Source organism: Arachis ipaensis, chromosome B2 (assembly GCF_059453495.1).
Source record: "Arachis ipaensis isolate K30076 ecotype BB chromosome B2, ASM5945349v1, whole genome shotgun sequence".
In the NCBI taxonomy this organism is placed as follows: Eukaryota; Viridiplantae; Streptophyta; class Magnoliopsida; order Fabales; family Fabaceae; genus Arachis; species Arachis ipaensis.
Genome location: NC_142437.1, coordinates 103,206,427 through 103,222,686, shown reverse-complemented (window position 1 = coordinate 103,222,686; position 16,260 = coordinate 103,206,427). Strand labels below are relative to the sequence as shown.

Below are 16,260 nucleotides of genomic sequence, written 5' to 3'. Positions count from 1 at the left end.
ACAATTATAAATAAAATAAATCACTGGAGTAAAAAGTATTTATGCAAAGATACAAAATATTTTTTAATATATTTTGTCCCAGTAAAAAGTTTATTTTAGCCTAAATGAAAAGTTCAAGCACTTATTCTATATTCTTGTATTTTCCATTATAAAATCTATTTTCGGCATATACACCTACACCATTATCATATACACCCATAACAAATTTATTTTAAAGTGTATACTATGACGGCTATAATAATGTGATAGTGATTATATACTTTTAATAACATTTAAAAAATATTATTAAAATTATCATAAAATATATTTTATTTTAATTTTATTTTTTAATTTTTTATTTATATCAAGTATATTTTTGACAGTTAAATTTTTAAAAAATTCAGAACTAATCTAATAATAATACATGACAATTATGTTTGATTTACTAATATTAAACATTATTCTTGTGAAATTGTTGGTGAATTATCTTAAATTATTTAAAAAATTCGTTGTTAAAAATATATTTAATATAATTTAAAAATTTTAAAATAAAATTAAAACAAAATAAAATAAAATAAAATTTAAAGATATTTTTAAATATTTTAACAAATTTTAAAAATAAAAAATATATTTGACTTTAAAATTAAAATAATATTTCTTAATTTAAAAATAAATATAAAAAATATAATTTTATGTTTAACAATAATAAAAATATTATTAAAATTTTAGTCATAATAGTCAATTAGTCATTATAACTATAGTTAGACACTCCCATTTTTTTAGTTGTAATATTAATAGGAGTGACAGGTGTCTGTCGCAAAACAAAAAATAAATAAATACGGCTAGAGAGAGGGGCAGTGAAGTACTGAACAGAATCCGTGATTCGTGGGACCCACAATTGTTATTGGTCCACGTGTCACTCTTCGCCGCGTCTCCCAAAGTCTGATACCTATATATGCATGCTGAATCTCTCCCTCCATTTTCACTCATACATCCGCCCCCACCCACTCACCGACTCACTGAACTCGTTCACTGAGTCACGCGATTCGGTCTTCTTCGTTTCCAAAATCATGGACTCCATCACCCCTGATCCCACTCGAGCTTTCGTTAAGAATATCAAACGTGTTGTCGTCAAGGTTTTTTATTTTTTTGATTAACTTTACATATTTTCTCTTATATATGTTCTTTTTCAGAATGATTTATTTTGATTTCTCTTAAAACATTTTTATAATGCATTTTCTAGTGAGGTGTTATATTATTAATATGAATGGAAAATGCGAAAGATGAGCATTTATTTTTATCATTTTTTTTTGTTTTTTGTTTTGTCTGATTGCTAACACTGGCATTTCTTCATGGCATGACTTTTTTGTTCTTTATAGTTGATTATGTCACTGGATTTTATTTATTTAATTTTTGCTTTTCATTTGTTTTGGTGGTGGGTGGTTTACTGGTTTTGTGTTAGTTCTGATTATTTGAGAAGTGCTTTTATAATTTTGTTTAGCTTTTTTGAAAAAAATGATGTTTTTTATATCTTTGGTTATTTTATGAAAACTTATTTTTTTCACTACAATAGTTGATTTTTTGTTTTGGAAAAACCAAATGATCCTATATTATCATTATTCTTTTATTGAGTTATGCCTTGTTCTTTCTTTCTTTTTTGGATTAACAATTTTATTTTGTTGCATCATCTTGATTGAAGGTTGGAACAGCTGTTGTTACTAGAAGTGATGGAAGATTAGCACTGGGAAGACTTGGTTCTCTCTGCGAGCAAGTATGTATATATCAAATTGTTGCTTATAATTTCGTTGATTCAATCAATCAATAAAAATTGTATAATCTAGGGTGGGCTGAGAGTCCCTTAACTAAGTGTCTGAGTGTTCAATTCTTGCCTTAGTTATTAAAAACATTTTAAAATTCCGGATCATGATCTAACTAGAGATTGGTCACTGTACTTGACAGGGGATCTTCTAAATATGGACAATAGAAATGTCATTTAAATATGTATATATAAAGAAAATCCATGATTTGATATCTCTAAATTCAACTGCTTTTAGAAGGGAAAAATAGATAAAAATGATGAAAAAATGAAGCCTCTAAACTGGGATTTTCTTATTTTTATTTATATTTATTGAATTTTTTAGTATTATATTTTGTGGCTGAAAGATGTGTCTTCTTTGGAAAATTTGCAGCTTAAAGAACTAAACACACAAGGCTATGAAGTTATATTGGTGACTTCAGGTGCTGTTGGTCTTGGCCGCCAAAGGCTTAGATATCGGAGATTGGCCAATAGCAGGTTCCTAGCTAACATTTCAGCCTTGCAATGTTATCATTTTCAAATTTCTAATTAGTCACAAGTGGCTAAGTGGGGTTCATAATTTCAATTGCAAGTTAATATGAGTTTTGATGCAACATAAAATAAAGAGTGAATAAGGCCCTGTATTTATATTTTCTTATTTTTAATATCATCTTTGGTGCAGAGAAAAATTAGCATAAAGATAAATTATCATAAAGTGTTATTGGAATTAGACTTGCATAGGATTGAAGGATTTCATGTAAATTTCTCCATTATCTAGTAATATGAGGTGGCAAAGATTAAAAATAGAAGGTAATGAATCATGAGCTTTAAAGAAAATCGGTTGCTTGTCATGCAGCTTTGCTGATCTTCAAAAGCCTCAAGGTGAGTTTGATGGAAAAGCATGTGCAGCTGTTGGGCAGAGCAGTCTCATGGCTCTATACGATACCATGTTCAGCCAGGTTGAACCAAAATTAAGTTTCTTGTTCATTATGCTCTCAATCTAACATACATTAGTTGGTGTTTTTCTCTATTCGTTTATTTTATTCTTCATATTGATGCTGATATAATATTTTCTTGGTGCAGCTTGATGTGACTTCTTCCCAACTTCTTGTGAATGATGGGTTTTTTAGGGATTCAGGCTTTAGAAAACAACTGTCTGACACAGTGAACTCGTTATTAGATTTAAGGGTTATCCCCATTTTCAATGAAAATGATGCTGTTAGTACCAGGAAGGCACCATATGAGGTATGCTAATTTTAATTATCTCTATTTATTTTTTTAATTATCAATGGCTGGTTTGTTATTGCCATAGTATAGTCAATTTGCCTTTTTCAACTCTCCTTTCTCTTAAAAGAAAGCACAATCTGTTGGATTGATTTTATTGGCTGTGATATGATATGTATTACAACAGAACAGAACATGCAAAAATTTCACTAAGCTGAATCAATCTTCATGATGGCTTTGTAATGTGTAATTAATTTTAATTGTAAGCACTATGTGCAGGATTCATCTGGTATTTTCTGGGACAATGACAGTTTGGCGGGTCTATTAGCTCTTGAACTTAAAGCCGATCTCCTTGTTTTATTGAGTGATGTTGAGGGCCTTTATAGTGGTCCTCCAAGTGATCCGAAATCGAAGCTAATTCACACATATGTGAAAGAGAAACATCAAGGAGAAATTACTTTTGGAGATAAGTCAAGATTGGGCAGGGGTGGCATGACTGCTAAAGTTAATGCCGCCGTTTGTGCTGCTTATGCTGGCACCCCGGTGATCATAACTAGGTATGCAGAATTTGAAGCTGTCTTTTCGTTGATATATTCCATTGAAAAGAAATTTTCTATGGAGAACTTGTTATAGTCATTTGATTTTTGGGTTGACCTTTGATAGAAGCCCAATTTCAACAAAATAAGTTGTGGTCCTGAGTTAGAAAAAAAAAAAAAATTGAATTAGATAGATTACTTTAAGAAGCTGTTTGCAACATATTATCCTTGATTGTCCTCCCCCTCTTCTTTTAACACAGCATTTAAACCAGTCTATGGATATGAGGTGACCTGCAAATGCACTTCTCCACTTTGAAATAAACATAATGATAATTTCTGTAATGCTATCTATAGTAGCTCATAGTGCATGTAATGCTACAGGGAAAAAAAACTGAAGGAAAATGTTTTCCTTTTCTTTCTCTTTTTTTATTGTTTTTCTTTTTCTTTTTCTTTTTGTTTGGTTGGGGGGGGGGGGGGGGGAGAGGGTCTTGCAACAGTTGGTGTTTAGTAATTCTGATTTCCTTTGTCAGTGCTGTCTTTCATTTCATTTATTTTTTTTCTCATACCAGCAGCATTTGCATAGTTTCAAGTATGCATATTGATTTTCCATTCTACTGACTTTGATTTGCATTTTAAACCTTTGTTGAAGTGGCTATGCCACAAATAACATCATACGTGTGCTTCAAGGGGAAAGAATAGGTACTGTCTTTCATAAAGATGCACATTTGTGGTCTAGCATAAAGGAAGTGAGTGCGCGTGACATGGCAGTTGCTGCACGGGAGAGTTCTAGACGACTTCAGGTAAGTGCATTATTTGATAAATTTGAGTTTTTAAGCGGAATGCTGAACTGCATTAGTCAGTGACTCATTTGTATTACATTAATTTTTTCTGTATCAGGTCCTAAATTCTGAAGAAAGGAGGAAAATATTGCTGGCAGTAGCTGATGCATTGGAGAAAAATGAGGGTATGATAAGGGTTGAGAACGAGGCAGATGTTGCTGCTGCTGAGGCAGCTGGATATGAAAGATCTTTGATATCTCGTTTGACCCTAAAGCCTGAGAAGGCAAGAAACAATTGAATGCATATTATATAATTATATAATAATATCAAAACATCATAACATAAAATACTCGGCTTTCATGTTTTCATGTCTGCAATGATTTCTCACTTTGCAATTTTTTTTTTTTTTGGGAGAGCATTTTTTTTATTCTCTTCTTCTATTTCTGATCATTGTTTTTGTATTTTACAGATCTCTACTCTTGTAAGGTCTGTTCGCATGCTGGCAGACATGGAAGAACCTATTGGTCAGATTTTGAAGAGAACTGAGGTCAAAATCCCTTCCCTTTTATTTGAAGGAGGGTCTCTTATCCTCCGTATTCTTTGTATTAATCCTCATGCGTTAATTATTTTATCCTTTTTGTTAAAGAAACTGAAATGGTAAGTGATAAGTAAAATAATAATTGGCTCTGTGATATTGAACTGATTTAGCAATTTTCTTTTTTCATGTGGTTAAACTATACAGTTTTGTAACTCATGTTCTCTGATCTTGATTCTTGATCTAAGAAAAAGAATATCCCTCCCTTTACAAAGAAAAATGTTATCAGACCATACATTTTACTGTTCAACAATCAGCATTAGTTTTCACTGTTTATACATTCTTTGTTCAGCTAGCTGATAAACTCATCTTGGAGAAAATATCATGTCCATTGGGAGTACTCCTGGTTATATTTGAGTCTCGACCTGATGCCCTTGTTCAGGTAATTTTAAGATTTCCATTCTCTTACATTCTTCTTTGGTCTTCAATTAAACTTCTGAGAATGACAAAGACATGAACACAAATAAAAGTTGTAAATCTAATCGTTGTTTTGCTACATTACCAAGCTTCAATAAATCCTTTTAGTTTATAACATATCTGACTATTACTTTTCAGATTAGGGTATGTTGTTTTGAATATTGATTGTAAAGTTTCTCCACCTCTTTTTCTTTTGTGGTTGGAATCGATTAATAGATAGCTGCATTGGCAATTCGAAGTGGGAATGGTTTACTTCTTAAAGGTGGAAAGGAAGCCCGGCGATCAAATGCTGTCTTACACAAGGTTTATATATTTATTCTGCTTGAGGCTACCACATTATAAGTTTAATCTGAATCAAATTTGACTCTTTGTTCTTATTATAGTTATTGATATGTTTCCATATGGATATTTTTTAATTATCAGGTGATTACTTCAGTCATGCCCGAAACTGTCAGTGACAAACTTATTGGGCTTGTGACTTCAAGAGAAGAAATTCCAGATCTTCTCAAGGTGGATATTACACATTGAACTTATTATTTTTTTTTCCTGTGATGATTTTGCACTAATTTTATTCTGCTTCAGCTGGATGATGTGATAGATCTTGTCGTCCCCAGAGGCAGTAATAAACTTGTTTCTCAAATAAAGGAGTCAACAAAAATTCCTGTTCTTGGTCATGCTGGTAATATATACATATGATTTCCAATTTGTATTCACACAAATTCCAGTTCTTTCTCAGATTGAGTAATAAGCTTCATAATGCAGATGGAATTTGCCATGTTTATGTTGACAAATCTGCTGATATTAATATGGCAAAGCAGATTGTTAGGGATGCAAAGACTGATTATCCTGCAGCCTGCAATGCAATGGTAATTAACATCGATTCAAAATAGCATATTCACCTATTCCTCGTTATGAATAATATGAATAGAATCTGTTGAATATCCTAATTAATATAATATGTTTTAATATTGATAGGAAACTCTACTTGTACACAAGGATCTGATAAACAATGGTGGACTTGATGAGCTTGTTTTTGAACTTCGACGTGAAGGTTTGATCTTGCAATTGGAAATTTATGATGAGAAGAATTGATATGAGTTGAAACTTTACTCTGATTTCTTCTTCCTTTTTTTTAAATACCTTTATGGGATCAGAAGAAGCTTTGATATATTAGTTTCATGATATTCTGCATCCTGAGAAGTAAAATGTGCATGTTAAGGAAAGAAAATTGACCAGAGCACTAATTAGATCCCAACTAAAATTGAACAGTCAAAAGTTTAATTGAAATCACAATGATTGGTCAAATATATTTTTGAAGTGATTTTTCAAAGGAATAAAGAAAAAGGAGTTTATAAACTTAAAAAAAAAAAGATTTTACTCAAAAGAGAAAGATCTGCATGTGAAAAAACTTAGTGACTTATTTTACTTTATAAATTGACTAAGAAAAATCTATTTATTATTGATAAAGAAAAGTTTTGAATAAAAGTATGACACCTTTATGTACCAAATAGTCATATTTCTATGCTAGTGTCTATTTTAAAACTTAATAGTTTGGGTAAAAATGGTGCAAGAAATGCTGTGCTAAGTTGTCTTTAAAAACAACAAAGTGTTTAAACAACCATAATTTTGCTTGCAGGTGTTCAACTGTATGGTGGACCAACAGCCAGTGCCTTACTAAATATTGTGGAAACGAGCTCTTTTCATCATGAGTATAGTTCACTTGCTTGCACGGTCGAAATTGTTGACGATGTATATGCTGCCATTGAACACATACATCAACATGGAAGGTATAGGGTCTTGCATTTCATTTTATTCTCATTATCTCTTTGATAAGTGTCTAAAAGTCATTCATACTTTGGCGTTTATGCAGTGCTCATACTGAATGCATTGTTACTGAAGACTGTAAAGTCGCTGAAACTTTCTTACGACAAGTTGACAGGTATGCCTATATCTTTTCTTTGAGAAATGTCATTTGATCCTTTGCTTCAAATCATGAGAAGCTGGGATTTCTTCTAATGCTTACATAATTTGTTTGAATATCCATTCAATTACTTCCCAAAGTGATTCATTATACAATATGTTACTTTTTCTTGTTACATTTTTTGAGTTCCATATATTAGGATTGATTTATGTACTATTGCCTCTCTTACATTTTCTCTACAACCAGACCATCAATGGTAGTTTTTTTTTTTTTTACATCTATTGTTACCTATCTACAGAGCTCACATCTAGTTTTGACTTTTGAATAATTGTTTCTCCAGATTCAATGATTCATATAAATATATAGTGGGATGGCAACCATGTTTAATTTGAGTGTAATTCAGTTTTCAGTCTGAACTAACATTCTGCTTCAATGTGTTTCTATTCTTCACTATTCTTGAATAAATATGTTTACTCGCTCTGTCGTTCATTCTCTAATATATACACATTCATCGGATGTGCAAACAGTGCTGCTGTATTCCACAATGCAAGTACAAGGTTCTGTGATGGAGCAAGATTTGGGCTTGGTGCAGAGGTAATGTATCCTTTTATAAGCCTGTTGTTAATTAGTGTAGTTTTGTTCTTTTCTTATCTGTTCTTGGTCGATTGTTGAACAGGTCGGAATCAGTACAAGTCGAATTCATGCTCGTGGTCCTGTAGGAGTTGAGGGTTTGTTAACAAACAGATGGTACATAATTGTGCTCTTCTCTCTTGGCTTTTGTTATATTGAACAGAATAGTATCTTAAATAATTATATTTATCTTCATGGGGGTGCCTAAACTACGTAATTTTATGCTATGCTATGCTTTTGTGTTTTTCTGATTTTTGCATCTTTTTGGATATAATGCAGGATACTAAGAGGAAATGGTCAGGTTGTAGATGGCGATCGAGGAATGAATTACACTCATAAAGAACTGCCACTAAAAGCATAACTTAGTGTACAAGGAACTGATGAAGTTCAGATATGCTTGCCTCATTAAATGGAATCTCTCTTCTGTTCTATTTTGATATACAGAAGTTGCTGAGATGCTGCCTATAATATTCGACTCTTATTTGCCCCTTTTTTCCAGAGCATTTTTCCTAACCTGGAGCAAGTTCAAGTGGGGATAAAATAATCATATACATTGTTACTATTTGCCTATGCTTTTTGTTGCTCTTTAATTCAGTGTTCCATGATATGCAAAACAGCAATGCTGTGAGTGATCGTATAAATGTATTCACTATTTCTATATGAAGTTGAATAATCCTATGTTAGAAGATAAAAAAAAGTTTGATAATAATGTAGTTATTATTCTTTTCTTGCCTTAGCACGAAGTTGGTAGAAGTTTACAAAATCATGTTATAGCATGCCACTTTACAACGTTAACCATCATTATTAGTATTCTTATCATTTTCTCTTTTTGGGTACGCTTCTCTTATCATATCATTTATCATCATATGATATTTTACTAACACATTCACCATTATTCTCTTTCGACTAGTTTAATAATTATTCAAAACTTGAAATTAATAGATTAATAGTCTAAAATAAGAGGCCTCTACACATACAAGTTTTTTTGGCTTACAAGTCTTACAAGTCCAATAAAACACACGCATTACACTTAATTAACGCATTACACACTTCCACATTCAAGAGTAAATAAAACACACGTTATTCAACAACTTCCTGTTTCCAAAACGCGCTACTTACCATGCATTATGAACGACTCTTCTTCTTCCTCCATGAAAACAATTTTCTTGCCAAATTTGAAGATAATGGAACTTCAGAAATACACCCAAACGATTACAGAAATACACCCCCAACGATTACAGAAATACACCCAAAGAATTACAGAAATACACCCAAACGGTTACAGAAATTCACTCAAACGATTATAGAAATATACCCAAAGGATTACAGAAATACACCTAAAGGATTTAAGAAATACACCAAAAATTCGTTGAAGTACACCTTATGCATATTTCAGAATTCTTTCTCTTTCTCCTCCTCATCTTCTGCTGCTGCTTCTTCTTCAAAAACGATTTCAGAGCTTGATGTCAAAAAACAATGGAAATCGAGAATAACGAAGAAAGAAAGCAGAGAGAAAAGCACGTAAATGAAGAAGAAGAACAGAAAGAGGAAGAAGAACGTGCAGCAAGAAGAAGAAGAAGGCAAGAAACGAAAGAAAAGAAGAAGAAGAGGAAGAGAAAGAAAAACGTGCAAGAAGAAGAACGAGAAAGCGAAAGCAATAAACGAAAGAAAAGAAGAAGAAGAAGAAGTGGAACAGGAAGAAGAACGTGCAGCAACAAGAAGAAGAAGAAGGAGAAAGAGAAGGTAAGAAACGAAAGAAAAGAAGAAGAAGAGGAAGAGGAGGAAGAAGAAGAAGAACTTTTGGGGTTTATTCGTTAATTAACTTGTAAAGCATACAATGGCTTGTATGCAGAGCTTTTCTCCTAAAATAATTCTACACTTTGAAACCATATTAATTAAACTTTGCATACTAAAAACTAATAGGCATGGAGTGCTTAGGAAAAAGAAAAATGGCAGATGTCATTAATTTATTCCAAGATTTTATATATAGGGAGTGTTAGGTAAACAATGGCCATCTTGAACAATATGAATAATCGCTAATCAAATAAAAATACACTACACTCTAATTTAATGTTACTAATTAAATTTAAGATTAATTTACTCTTTTAATCTTATTAATTCACATTGTTCACACATTTTTCAAAAATATTGTTGGTTATCTATATTTTTCCCTTATATAAATAAGCAGACTAACATGCATAAATGTGGGATAATCAATATAATAACAACTGATTTTTTATCTGCGTGATATTTATAGATCTTACAAACTGTCCATTTTAATTTGAATCGATAACTTTTATCTTAATACCTAGTAGTGGTAAGAAGAAAAAGTATGACCGTGGTTGACAGAACGAGTCCTTTCAATTGTTAAAAAAAATTGAAAGAGTAAAGTGTGATTTTATTGCTTTTTTTCTTATATTTTTTTTAGTATCACTTATAAAATTAATGGTGAGAAATCACATTTTATCCTCTCAATTGTTAAGAAAATTTGAAAAGATTCATTTCCGTTGATATAATAAGAAAAGAAAATAAAAGTAAATATAATATTTTATAATATTGTTCAATAAACAAAATACACAAATAACTTTGAATAAAATAACACTTAAGTCGACGAGAATTTTGACTTTAGACTAATTAATTTTTGAAAATAAAAATATCAATTAGGTCTTTTTTGATACCAAATGATAAATACATTATGTCATTTTCTTTATGAATAATATGAAATGAAATGGAGTTGTTTATATGTTTGTTATCTATAGTTATATATTTCATTGCTACCACACGAGTATAAATATAAAAATCATCTTCTAAGTTTTTATATAATCGTTATCAGTAAGTAGTTTTCTATTTACCATAAATACTAATAAGGCAGGTGAAGTTTTGTTCTAAAAATTGTTATGCTGTAAAAATCTTCTATAAAAAAATACATCATTCGTAAGCACTACTATTACATAAAATAAGATATCTGCTGTTTATTATTGTAAAAAATTTAATTGATATTTTTCTTCTTTTATGATTAATTAATTCAAAATTCAAAATCTCTAGATTGTTATTTTACTCGATAAATTATTTTTTATGTCTCTGATTTCAATAGTTTTATCTTTATTTCAACATTTTTTTTGCATTTCGATCGTCTTAAGATAATGATAATATAAAAAACCACAACTTACTGGCCACAAAAAGAGCCCATCTTCATAAATACTTTTTGGAGATTTACTTTTTCTCAAAAAATAATAAATAAAGATGTTTAAAGAGATGAAAGGTCTTGAAAAATAATATTGTCTTCATTGAATGCCATATCCAGGGTTCAAACTTCAAAGTACGCCAACCTCCAACCTCCATCCCCATTCCAACTTCCTCCTTCGTTTGTTTGCCTCTGTTCCTTTGAGACTTTATGCTCATTCTCCTTTCCCAATTGCTCATAACAATGTGGATGATGCTGTTGCCTCTTTCATTACCCTTCTTGCTAAGCGCCATTTGCCCTCTGTGGTTGAGTTCAACAAGATTTTAGGGTCTCTTTGTACAAATGGATTCTAGGGGCATCACTCATTCCTTGGTTATTTGAGCATTTTGATCAATTGTTTCTGCCATTTGGGTCTGATAGATTCTGCTTTCTCCGCATTGTCCAAGATTATCAAGTTGGGTCATGATTTGAATGTCATAACCTTAACCACCCTAATGAAAGAGTTCCGTATAAACAACAAGGTTAGGGAAGCATTAGTTTCAGAGCACTAGGATATCAGCTTGATGAGGTCAGTTATGAGACATTAATCAATGGGATGTGTAAGAAAGGACAGAGAAGCAACCCGTTAAACCCAACGTAGTAATGTACGGTGCTGTCATTGATGGTTGTGTAAAGATGGGAGTAAAATCCCATAATGGTCCCTCATATTGAATCTGTGCACCAATGTTACCCCTGACTTTTAAAATGCTCTAATTGCACTGTTCAGATTGAGCTCCGTGCGAAATCCTGGTCCCTCCACCCAATTCCGGCGTGACTCAACAGTCGGAGCGCTGAGTTGGCTGCTTATGGTCCACGTAGGCAGCCTTAAACGGCTAGCTGATGTGGAGTATCATCAAAGAATCTCCTAATTCCCTGAATTAGTCCCTGGTACCAATTATAAACCCTAAGTTGTTCTTCCTTCTTTCTGTGTGAATTGGTTCGTCGTCCAGCTCAAGCTCTTCTTCCCTCTTCATCTTATTCTTCTTCTTCGTCCTCTCCCGCCATGAGTGACAGTCACGCTTCTCGAAGGTCGAATCGCTCATCTGCGACTGGAAACTGGAGAGGAAATAATGTGCGTAGCCGGCGTTCAGCAGTTCTAGAGTGGTGTGGTTGTGGGTGCATGCCTGTCCTTCGGTGGTCAGGGACGGAGAGTCATCCCAATAAGCCGTTCTTCGGGTGTCCGAATTAAAACGTGAGTGCAATTACTAGCTGAAATTTATAGTGTTGGTTAGTTAAGGTAGTTGTTTGATAAGGTTGATGTATATTTGCAGACTAGTGGAAAGAATTGGTGTGAGTTATTTGTTTGGGCAGATTCGGTACAGGATGAGGTGCCACTGAAGTCTGATGAAGAAGATGAGCATGGTGGGATGAAGATGAACATTGCATGGAAGGTGGACAAACTGGAAGCAGATGTGAGAAATGTAAAGCTGATGGTCCAAGTGCTTGGTTTAGGGGTATTCGTGTTAGTTGTGTTTGTGTTGATGTTACTGTTGAAGGTTTGATTAGGGTGAGAGCTGAAACACAGAACCAGTGTAATCCAGTTTATGAACAATGTAATTGACATTAGATTGTTTTTGATATATTGAATGACTATTTAGTTTTGTTTTTGTAAACATAATTGACATGGATAAGCAACAGTAGGAAAAGCTTACATAAGGCACAATTCATAACTGAATGACAATAAAAATAGTTCATATAAAATTCTGCAATAATGCATTGATGACAATAACAAGCTAAAAAATTCTGAGCATTGTTTCAGCTAGATTCCAGCAACTTAGTTAGTATTTAAAAGTTGCAGAGGTGTCTATAAATCACCATGACCAAACAAAAGAGACTAAGATAATTGTTTCACAAAATATTACAATCTTTCATAATTTCAACCTAAAGCTAGGATCATAATCACTTCTTTCTTGGCGGTTTGAACCCTGGGGTGGGTACAAACTTCAGGAAGTTGGCGAGCCTTGCTGCAGTTACCTCAGTAGTTCCCTCCATTGGATTGAATGATGCAGAGCCAGTTGGAGTAGGTGACCTTCTTTTAAGTGGCACTTTCCCAGGTCTTGTAGGTGTGTTTCTGTTTTGTTCATGCTCCTGCAATGCAAACAATATTTGACATAAGGCCTATAAAATAAGACAAATAACAAAAACACATTACATGAAGCATTATTAAACATAATACCTTTTGGGAGTTTTCAGCTTCAGAGTATGAGGGCTGAGACAAATCAATTTCAGCCTGCTGGACATCCACATCCACAAGAGTGGCAGGAGCAGGGGCAGATGCAGTAGCAGTAGCAGACGCTGTTGCAGTTCCAGAGCCTGTAGCAGTAGCAGCGGAAGTTGCAGCTTGAGGTGCATTGGAAGTAGTTGTTGTAGCTGACGCAGAGACAGTTGCAGTGACATTCTGAGCAGCAGCCTTAGGGTCTTTAGCAGCAGCCTCCGCAGCTTTCTTCTTCTCAGCCTCTGCAGCTTCAGCAACATTCTTCTTCTCACACCCTCTTTTTGTATGACCTTTCTGCAAACAATACTTACAAGTGAATGGTCGTAGCTGTCTCTTTAGAGTGGTGGTTGGCTTTGATTTCTTGCTAGACTGACCCCTCTCATCCGCATCCTTCCTTCTCTTGGTTTGGAGCTGTCCAGGTTTCCTCTTAACTAAAGGTGCCAATGGTCTGTTGGCCTCAGATCTTTCCCATAATTGTTGGCCAGGTAAAGGATTTATGTGGTGAGAGTAAGTGGCTTTGTAGGACTCCATTGTGAGGAGCTTGTGGCAGAAATCCTCTGGCCACTTGTTGACCCTAGCAATAGCAGCACATGCGTGCACACATGGGATTCCTACAACACCATAATCAGCAATAACAATTAGGTGCATAGTTAATTAGACTCACTAGGCAGAGTAGTTAAATAAATAAAAAAAAGTTAAATACATTACCTGTTAGCATCTAAAACTGACAAGTACATAGCCTTTTCCCCAGATCCACTACATGGTGTGTAGGGTGTCCATGTACCTCGAACTTCTCTATCCGGTGTCTCCAGTCCAGATTGGTTGCCATTGCTTAGATTCCTTCCTCAGCTTCTCCAATTTGCTCTTGATCACTGGGGGAAATATCCCCACATGACTATCCAACTTCACTTTATTTTTGGCCATCGTCCTCATTACGAATATCCTAACCTCTTCCAGCAGTGTGATTATAGGCTTCCTCCTAGCTTCCTTACTCTTTGCGTTGAATACTTCACACGCATTGTTACATATTGAGTCTAACTTTGGCTTGTGACTGAACTGAGATCTTGTCCAAGAATGTGTTGGCCACTTTTCTAGGTATACCCATGCCTCCGGATTAAGCCACTTCAACTTTTCCCTATGTTCCCTGAATTCCTCAAAGGTTGTGGCTCGTGCACAATCCCACAACAATCCTCTTAGCTCCAGATCTTTTCATTGCTTGTTGAAAATCTTCCACAAATGCCATACACAGAAACGGTGATGCACATTGGGCATCACCTCCTGTACAGCATTTATGAGTCCCTGCAACACAGAGTGGATGCAAATAATAATTAACACAGATACAACAGAAAGAAGTTTGTAGAATACACAGTTATATGCTCACCGAATTAGACCCTGACTTTTTTAATTTTCACCATAATAGACCTTAACTTTTAATATTTTCACCATAATAGTCCCTGAGTTTCTATTAAAGGCACCATTATTGTCCCTAACTTTTACTATCGTGCATCTACAATAGTCCTACTCACATATCAGCAAGCCTCTTCCAGATCCAGGATATTATAACATAGTGAAGCAACCAAACTGGAAACTAAATCAGAAGGGATTAGTAGCCATGTACCTTTTGCATATCAGATATGAAACACTAACCATGTGTCTTGTAATCTCCCAAATCTGCGTGCAATAGTTCCAAGAACCATTTCTAATTGGCAGTGTTTTCAACTTCCACAATTGCCCAAGCAATGACATATATGTGGTGGTTTGCATCCTGCCCAATAGCTGATAGAATCTGGCCTCCAAAGACAGTTTTCAGGAAAGCACCATCAAGTCCAATGAGTGGATGACATCCTGCCTTAAATCCATTCTTGCAGCCACTTAAACACACATACATTTTCTCAAATATGACATCACCGTTTGGCTATGGGATGGTGCAAATTTGGACAGTTGAACCCGGGTTGGTCTTCAGCAGTGTCTCCCCATAGTCCCTCACCATTGCATACTGTGCCTTTTCATCACCATATACAAGGTTTCTAGCATCAGACAGTGCCCTTGAGATCGAGTTCCTATTCAATGACAGATCATACTTGGTCTTGAAGAAGGTGTTTGCATCACAATGCCTGAAGTTGGGATACTTTCTGACTTTTTTCACCAGCTTACTAGCAACCCAGTTACGATTGGCTGCTCTGTTCTTATCCTCCCTTGCACAGCTATGATCATCTCTGAAAGTCTTCACTTGCCAGCAAGTATCGTCTCGGTCCTTGGAAGCAAAGATAACCCAACTGCATTCCTTCACCTTGCAAACTGCCCTAAGCCTCTTCCTATCATTTTTATTGAATCGAATACGCCTTCCCTCCTGGATGGTGTACTCCCTAACAGCCTCTTTAAAATCTCACTTCGTATTAAACTTCATTCCAACCTCTAAGTGAAGCTCCCCGAACCTAGCCCCCTCTCTGAAAACTGGAAACACCTCATCAGACTCGGTCTCCTCTTCTAATTCATCTTCAGAGTTAGGTGGGGTTTTCATCTCCAATGAATGCCAAGAGTTGGCACCATCAGAATCAATCCCAGGATCGTATGCATCATAATCATCATTCTTATCAGTTCCAACTTTCCCAAATTCCACTTCAACATTAGAATTACCCTCCACATAAGCATCGTCATCAACACAAATCTTCTCCTTCATCTTATTCTTTCCCTTACCCTTATCCTGTGAATCACTCTTATTACTTGTTTTCTTCTTACCCTTTACCTTACATGAAGGAACAGGGTCTGCAGCACATGAATCAGATGAGCTGTCTTTCCTTACTGGTTTATAGGGCTCATCTTCTGAACTATCATCAGAATTAGAGGACTCCTCATCAGAGGACATCAACATCACTGGGATCTTGCTACCCTGTCCCCTTTTCTGAGCCTTTGTGCCTCCTATCCCAGTGGCAGACCTCAGGCAAT

At 34.5% G+C, this 16,260-nt stretch overlaps 2 protein-coding genes across 2 annotated transcripts; one reads left to right on the top strand and one right to left on the bottom strand.

Annotated features, from left to right (window-relative positions):
• Window positions 1-956: 956 nt before the first annotated feature.
• On the top strand, window positions 957-8,543 carry LOC107625609 (delta-1-pyrroline-5-carboxylate synthase). Its single transcript, XM_016328291.3, has 20 exons — window positions 957-1,115; window positions 1,679-1,750; window positions 2,169-2,272; window positions 2,631-2,733; window positions 2,858-3,019; window positions 3,278-3,555; window positions 4,184-4,334; window positions 4,432-4,596; window positions 4,783-4,860; window positions 5,201-5,290; window positions 5,542-5,628; window positions 5,749-5,835; window positions 5,908-6,004; window positions 6,088-6,191; window positions 6,301-6,376; window positions 6,962-7,112; window positions 7,196-7,264; window positions 7,774-7,840; window positions 7,923-7,993; window positions 8,156-8,543. Exons 1-20 carry the CDS (start codon window positions 1,050-1,052, stop codon window positions 8,235-8,237), a joined length of 2,160 nt encoding a protein of 719 aa, XP_016183777.1. The 5' UTR covers window positions 957-1,049; the 3' UTR covers window positions 8,238-8,543.
• A 4,455-nt stretch (window positions 8,544-12,998) lies between these two features.
• On the bottom strand, window positions 12,999-13,845 carry LOC148575065 (uncharacterized). The gene is made up of 2 exons (XM_088506359.1): window positions 13,276-13,845; window positions 12,999-13,187 (listed from the first exon to the last, which is right to left on the bottom strand). The coding sequence occupies exons 1-2, from the start codon at window positions 13,843-13,845 to the stop codon at window positions 12,999-13,001; spliced, it is 759 nt and encodes a 252-aa protein (XP_088362485.1).
• Window positions 13,846-16,260: the final 2,415 nt, after the last annotated feature.

Coding starts and splice junctions, on each gene's coding strand:
- LOC107625609 (XM_016328291.3), top strand. CDS start 1,050: ATGGACTCCATCACCCCTGATCCCACTCGAGCTTTCGTTAAGAATATC. Junction 3,020..3,277: donor CCAGGAAGGCACCATATGAG/GTATGCTAATTT, acceptor CACTATGTGCAG/GATTCATCTGGTATTTTCTG. Junction 4,335..4,431: donor AGAGTTCTAGACGACTTCAG/GTAAGTGCATTA, acceptor TTTCTGTATCAG/GTCCTAAATTCTGAAGAAAG.
- LOC148575065 (XM_088506359.1), bottom strand. CDS start 13,845: ATGGAGTCCTACAAAGCCACTTACTCTCACCACATAAATCCTTTACCT. Junction 13,188..13,275: donor AAGCTGAAAACTCCCAAAAG/GTATTATGTTTA, acceptor TTTGCATTGCAG/GAGCATGAACAAAACAGAAA.